This window comes from Rhopalosiphum maidis, chromosome 2 (genome assembly GCF_003676215.2).
Source record: "Rhopalosiphum maidis isolate BTI-1 chromosome 2, ASM367621v3, whole genome shotgun sequence".
NCBI lineage: Eukaryota > Metazoa > Arthropoda > Insecta > Hemiptera > Aphididae > Rhopalosiphum > Rhopalosiphum maidis.
Window position 1 is genome coordinate 12,383,733 of NC_040878.1, and position 7,801 is coordinate 12,391,533.

At 26.9% G+C, this 7,801-nt stretch overlaps 1 protein-coding gene across 1 annotated transcript; it reads right to left on the bottom strand.

Annotated features, from left to right (window-relative positions):
* Window positions 1-663: 663 nt before the first annotated feature.
* Window positions 664-7,530, bottom strand: LOC113553950 (uncharacterized threonine-rich GPI-anchored glycoprotein PJ4664.02-like). Its single transcript, XM_026957556.1, has 3 exons — window positions 7,294-7,530; window positions 1,999-4,768; window positions 664-1,915 (listed from the first exon to the last, which is right to left on the bottom strand). The coding sequence occupies exons 2-3, from the start codon at window positions 4,760-4,762 to the stop codon at window positions 942-944; spliced, it is 3,738 nt and encodes a 1,245-aa protein (XP_026813357.1). The 5' UTR covers window positions 4,763-4,768; window positions 7,294-7,530; the 3' UTR covers window positions 664-941.
* Between the last annotated feature and the right edge of the window lie 271 nt (window positions 7,531-7,801).

Genomic DNA, 7,801 nt, shown 5'->3' on the forward strand with positions numbered 1-7,801 from the left:
TTGTATTGATACTTAAATAATACAAGTATGCATATTGTTAACATTAATCTTATTTAAAAATTTTATTTTATTTTACCATTTACTAACTAGTGTTGTGGCAGAATAAAAATTAACAAATGGAGAAAATTTGTTAAAGGTTATCATATCAAAGTTAAATTGTTGTTTAATATTATTTCTAAAAATCAGACTGTAATTATTGTTTTGTGATACTTAATTTTGTAATCAATAATGAATAAATATTGAAATCTGTTTGTGCTTAAGTATAATACCAATTATAAGTTATTAGGTTATACAAAAATCAATGTTTCCTATTTTTTTTACAGAAAATACTACATAAAAACCAACATTGTAATCACTGAAGATATTTTATATCCTACAGAATGTTATTTAATTACTTATTACACTGTTACCTATCTATTATTTTATTTAATACTTATTAAATATTATATATATTTTTTTTTATTCTGATAGTAACGCAATTGTTTGTTAACTGTTCGTTGTTTTTTTTCTTGTAAATATATTATCGTGCTTTTGATTGTTTAACAAATTTCAACAAAATTTTAAACATAATAAATAGTTTATTTTATACACAGCTTGAGTTATTACTATTTAATATTTTAGTATTTCAAAATGAAGTCAAAATATTACAACTTTTTATCTGTTAGGTAAATGCTTAACATGCAAATATTACTATACTATTAATCCTTATTAATTATCTATATTAATATAACACAATAATTATTAAACTTAGTCTATAGTTCCATTTTAGAAACTTAAATTTAGAAAATACATAATGTATGTTAAATTATTGAATTTATGTTAAAACATAAAAATTTAATATTTCTAGTCATTATATTTATATTGCTAAATATTTTAAACTTAACACTGATTTATATAAATATTTTAAATCTTAACAATAGTTAAAAATATCAAGTACCTATTTAAATTTTTTCAACAGAGTTTTTTTCCCATTCTATAAGATCTTCATCATTCTCTTCAAAGACTTCATTTAGTAATTCTAAATTCTCTTGACTGTCCACAAAACAATTGCCACTATAGTACTTGACATTGCGCACAGTGTGAATGAAGTTTTCCATGTCCAGTTCGCTCATAAAATCATCGGGTATAGCATTCATGACTAATTGGGCTTCAGCTGTATTCCGTTTAGTCATACCCATGTTTTCAATAACAAACTGGTAGCAGTTTGGTAAGTCTTTATTTTGAGTACCGCATTCTTTTAAGTGTTCTTGCCAATCCAACATATTAATTCCTGCCCACCATAAACCAATGTCACCATCTACAAACTCAAATGGATTTTCACAATTCACTTCTTCGTCTTCGGACAAACTTTCTTTTATTAAACGGCCTATAAGCCAAAATCCTTGAACCATGAGTCGTCTAATTTTTTCATCAAATCTGGACATACAATCTTTTGTGACAAAGTTTTCAGACAATGATGGTTTAATTTCGTAACCTTTAGCCTCACTGATGAGTGCCAAAAGAATCATGAAACGAGGTGTAGTTAAATGTTTAGGTCTTGGTTGAAGACTAAGCGTTATATTGGCCTTATTGTGGGGTTGATGTTTACCCTCAATAGATTTCCAAAACCAGGTAGTTTCATTTGTGGGAGTTGATTCATTGGAGCCAATTATTGACGTTAAGAATTCTTTATTCAAATTACTTGCTTGGAAAACTTCATAGGTACTTAAGTTTTCTGTAGAAGGCACTAAGTCATCATCAGTCGTACGGATAGATATATCTAACCATGATAGGGATGATGAAGTAGATAATTTGACTGAATCTGATGAAAATAATCCATTTGGATAAAATGAACAATCTTTCATCATCTTGATATAACGACAAAATTCATTTCCATCAAAATCTTCTGGGTTGTAATTAATTTCAGTGTTAGAATCTAAAAAGTAAACAATAAAGCAACACAAATTAAAAATTATTTATATAAAATAAATAAACTAATATTACAAAATTAATATTTACCAGATTGAGATTCTGTTCTGTTACTATAATTCCTTTTCTTTTGTTTTTTGTTTCTTCTTCTTTTACCAGATAAATCTTTTGGTTTTAGTTCTGGAAATTCCTTTTCTGTCACTTCAACAAATACTGATCGTCCCTCGTCTTCATAGTCCAAACAATCATCAACAATTTCAAAATCATAGTCAAAATAATATTCTCCATCTTTAGGTGATCCTGAAACAGCTTCTGAATAAGATTTACGACTAAGAAGACTTCCATCATCTGTACTAATCGATGATGAATCTTCAGAGCGTTTGATTGACTTTGGCATAAATTGATGAATGAAACTTTCAGTACTATCAACACTATCATAATTATTAATTAATAAATCGTCTGTGAATATAAATACATCATCAACACAGTCATTTTGCTCTGCATCACATTTTTCAATTTCGACTACTTCTTTTAAAACAGTTTGTTCATTATCAGAAATATCTTCTTGACTAGAATCGGTTTCAAATGGCACATCTCCTAAAACTAATTTGTCATTCATAGGTTCAAAGTGATCATCTATGTCTATAATGCACGATTGTGTTTCGTCCAACGGTTTTATAAAAACATTTTCAATTTTGGTATTGAAATAATTATCATCAAAAGCAATACTACAATTATTAGCAGATTGAGAAATACTATTTAAACTTGGTACGCATTCATCCTTTTTCACAACTTCAAAGTCTGATAAAATACAAATGTCTTCTTGTTTATGTTCATTAAGCGATGGTGTTGAAGGTTCTATTGAGTCTTCTTCAATAGTTTCTAAATTATGTTCATTAACCTCTGGTGATAAACTAACATTTTGATCATTTGTTATATTTGAAAGTGCACTTTCTTCATTGACAAAATCATTAGGTATTTCTAGGTCATCATTAATATTTTCAACCTTTTTGTGAGTTTCTAATTTCTCAAGGTCTAATGAATCCTGATCTGGTATTTGAGAGATTGTAGAATCATTTTCTTTTTTTAAAACACTTTCAACATTTTCTAATACAAAATCAAACTGAAGAGTTTCTTGTTGATTTGAAACTAGATTAGAAGGTAATTCAGTTATTCCTGGAATTTCTATGGTCTTCTTAATTGGTTGTCCACCACGAATACCTTTAGCTTTTGGTTCCTCAGTTTTCTTAATTATTTTTGAAGGACTTTTTGTAACCAATTTGGTGGATCTAGGAGTCATGGGAGATTTCAAAGATGTCCTTGAAGCCAAACTTTCAGTGGAAACTGAATTGAGTCTAGAAGATGAAAGAGACTTGCTTTTAGATGGTCCTGGGCTTAATATCAATTTGGTTGGTACCATTTTTTTTACTGCAGGAGACAAAGGTGGTTTTACCAAGGATATTGAAGAAGTTCTAGCTTTCACTGATGGCGATGGAGTTTTAATTTTTGCAGCTATCGACAATGATGTTTTAACAATTGGCGACGATGGAGTTTTAACAATTGATGATACCGGAGTTTTCACTATAGGTGATGATGGAATCTTTACAACTGTTAATGGCTTAGTTTTTGCTACTGGTGACTTAGGAACAAAATTCTTAGTAACAGATGATGATGACAGTGGAGTGACATTAGCTTTCAAAGTTGAAGTTTTGGATACTGCTGAAGTAGTTGACTTAATTGTCGAAGAGGACTTTACAGATAATAAAGATAAAGAACTAGATTCTTTATTAACAATTGCTTTTGAAGATGTTGGATTCGATTTAGAAATCACACTGGATTTGTTAATTGACTTTAAAGCAGATACCTTTGCATTGCTGGATGGTTCTTTAGTTATTAATTTTAATGGAGAAGTAGGTGTCTTCAAAGAACTTGATTTTAGGCTAGAAGCTGTAGATAAGCTTTTTGATATTACTGGTGGTTTGTTTGTTGGTATAGTTGGACTCTTAACACCTACAGAACTCTTCACAGGTAGTATAGCTGCTTTTTTAACTGGAGTGGTAGGTTTTGCAACAGTAGCTTGATCTTTTGATTTTAATGATGTTAAGTTCTCTTTATTTGTTGTAGATGCTACAGACTTAAGAGTTGAAGGATTAGTGATACCTTTTGGTGATTTTGGAACTGTAGCATTTGTTAATGAAGTTTTAGATACTACCGGAGGAGATTTTGCTACTGGAGAAGACACAGCAAATGATTTTGGTGTTAAAGTTGATTTACTTGAGAGAGGAGCTGTAGTTGAAGACTTAACTCCAATGGTCACTTGAGAAGATTTAGTCATTGGTGATGTAACAGATACTTGAGCTGATTTAGTAATTGATGGTGATCTAACAATTCCAGTTGAAACTGAAGTTGATTTAGAAACTAATGCAGGCTTAGTTGTCAAAGGAGATTTAGTCAAAATTTGAGATTTTATTGATGATTTTGTTGGAGTTTTAGGTGATGGCAATCCTTTAGCATCCGTTACTTTGATATTAAGTGGAGGAGGTTTAGTCACTGATTTTATCACTCCTTTGGCAGCAGAAGGTAAAGTTTTTTCAGCTTCTGACTTAGCATTAACAACAGGTTTAGTAACATTCTTAATAGTTGAACTATTCAAAGGAATAGATGGTTTTTTCACAGAAGACCCAGAATTGATCTTTTCAGGAGCTTTACTAGCCAATGGTGCTTTAGAAGATCCAGGTAATATCTGAGGAGAACCAGGTGATTTAGGAGATCCTGGTGCTAAAGATTTTGATCCTGATCCAGTTTTGGAGATTGTAAGAGGTCCAGATTTTTTCACAGCAGTAGGGAACGTCATGATGTTCTGTAACAAAAATATTTTGCACAAATTATTTAAATTTAATTTTATTGAATAGTTAAAAATAATTTCAATAAGTTAAAATCTTTTAAAAATGTAACTCATCTTATTTTTTTTTACATAGTACCGAAAAAAAAATGTTAAATTATATGTACATATTAAACTTATGAGATTCAGTAATGTAAAATAAGCATTTATAGTGAAAAGGTAAAATATAATATAAACATACTAATGAAGTAAGTATCTACTGAATAACAATAAACTAACACATTGCATTATGTATAATATAGTATATTAGATAACCTTATTAGTGACTAGTAAGGTCTGAATTTTTAAATTTAAACATATCAGTACTGAACATATGTTGTTTTAAGCGTAAACAATGTTATAGCCCAATTCTATAATTTAATAAGCGATAGCAGTAGAAGAGTAATATTGGTCACACAGAGCCTGTCGGTTAATTAGGAAAAAAATGCATGAAAAATGTGAATAGCATTTAATTTCTTTTTAAGGGCTACACCAGCATTTGTTTTCTTTGTCTATCTCCCACATAATATAGGAATAAAGATACTCCATATTTCCACGATTATGACTCTTTGGTTCAATTAAGGGCAAAAGCACCTATAATATATTTTATAAAGAGTATTTCCTGTGCATTGACCGGACAGATCTTTAATATTTACAATTATAAATTATTTTAAATTAAAACATACTTATATTTATAAAAAATGTAGATATTAAAAAAAATATATAAGTACCTATTTAAAAATATGGACTTGAGTAAATTCATTAATAAAAAAATAAAATAAGGATGATCATACTTTGTGAATCAGTTTGTATATACCTACATGTATACAGGTTAAGTTAGGCAAATTGTCCATATTTAAACATTTAAACATTATTTAAGAAAAAATGTTTCATTTTTTTTAATTATGTAGGTAATACTTAATGGTCATCACGACTATCAATTACTTCGAGTTAATTGTTGTATTGTATCATTATTTTACAATCTACAAAGAAAAATAATATATCTGCCCATTAAAACTAAAAATGTAATGCATATACCAACAATCCAACATCTATATGTGTAGTATTTTACATTAAATTTCCAAAATATTTTTTTAAGTATAATCTGAATTCATAACTCATAGATATACTTATCTTTTTGATAAATGATAGTAATAATTATATTTTTTTATGAAAAATCCCTAGATTTTAAATAGTTTTTTGGCAGTCATACATCACTTTTCAATTTTTTACACTAATGTTATTATAAACAAACCTGCTTATATTTTATCTAGATTACAAAATTGTTTTAAAATAATATAACACAGTGATTATAAAAGTAAAAGAATTTAGTTTAACGGGAAATTGTATAAGTAGTACATACAATAACTGAAAAATACCAAAATTTGTCATTTTTATTTTTCACACAACAGTACCACCATTAATGTATTTTACATGATGATTAATCTCAATAATATAAATAAATAAACATTTATATAGATAGTCAATTAATAATCAATAATTAATTACTGGGATAAGTTAGTATTTTAGGACATAGTTATAAGAATAAATTTTAATTTATTCAAAATTAATATTTTCTTCCATTTCTACAATTTATAGGTATTGTAACTGTCCATTATAGAAAAGTTTTACTGTATTATATTTAGATGACTTTTAGTTATAAAGACACACATTCAAAAATACCAGAAAATTTATTTAGCAAAATCAATTTTGTGTAATTAGCTTTAATATCAGAATAAATTGACCTAGTAATTATTATTTCACTTATCTGTCTTTAATAATATGTTGGTTTACATAGCAATTTAAAAATACTCGTAACTTGCTTAAGATGAAAATTAATTTTTTTTTTTTTTAACATCAACTAAAAACAAAACGAATATACAGCCTAAAAGTATTATATAACATAATTTTATTTTTCTAGATAAATACAACGATCTATAAGATTAACTAATTAATGTAATTGATTTTAATAAATTATTTATACTTTCTTTAAATGGTTTATAACTAATTATTATTATAGGCAGTTAAGACCAAAATTCTATATAAAATAATTCTAACATTAAATATTAAAATTGTTTTCTTTTAATTTGGTCAATATATATTATCTGTTTTTAGTTTTTATCTATTGGAAATTCTTTATTAATGAAATTATAAACAATTTAGACTAAAAACTATACTTAAAAAAACCCAATATATAATAAATTAACATTAAATACTTTAGTAATTATAATCAAAATAGGTCCTGAATTAAAATTAGATTTACTATAAATTCAACTTTTATAAGATGACAAACACATATATTTTATGTCTTGCATAAAATATACAACTAAATAAATCAAAAATAAAACTTGTATAAAAAAATATTAATACACAAAAAATAATTTTCTTAAATCAAATGAACAATAATATATATAATACTATTTATTAATACCCTGTAAGTATTATTTTTACTTTATTATTATTATAATTATATATTTTTTTAATATGTAAAATAATTTACTGACCTGTTGTATAAAAGTAGGAAAAAATAAAATGTGTTTTACTGGTAGAAAAAGCCTTAGGGCTAAAGCCTATGACTTAATACACGTAAAATCGCAGAAAAAATTTTTTTTTTATTAATAAATAAAATAAAAATTGAAAAAAAGTACTTGAGCAATGTTCTTTAGTTTTGTTCAAATGGTAAATTTGAAGAGAAAAGCAAAGAAGAAGAGAAAGCCAGAAGGCAGAAACACAACTGAGAAGTGTTGAGTGGATACAGACGATACAGTACACGGCCGATGAGCGATTTGGAATTTAATCGTTGTAACAGTATGATATCAAATATTATTCCTAAATTTATCTATAAAGGTGGTATTCCCTGCGTGAAACTTCCAGTCGTATATATTTCCGTGATTATATCGAGTAACTATTGATTAGATAAAATATCGTGGAAAAAAATCGATAACCAACTTAATGAACTTTGTAATTGTAGCTGCAAAAATAATTTCTGAATATTCTATAAGAAAAAAATAA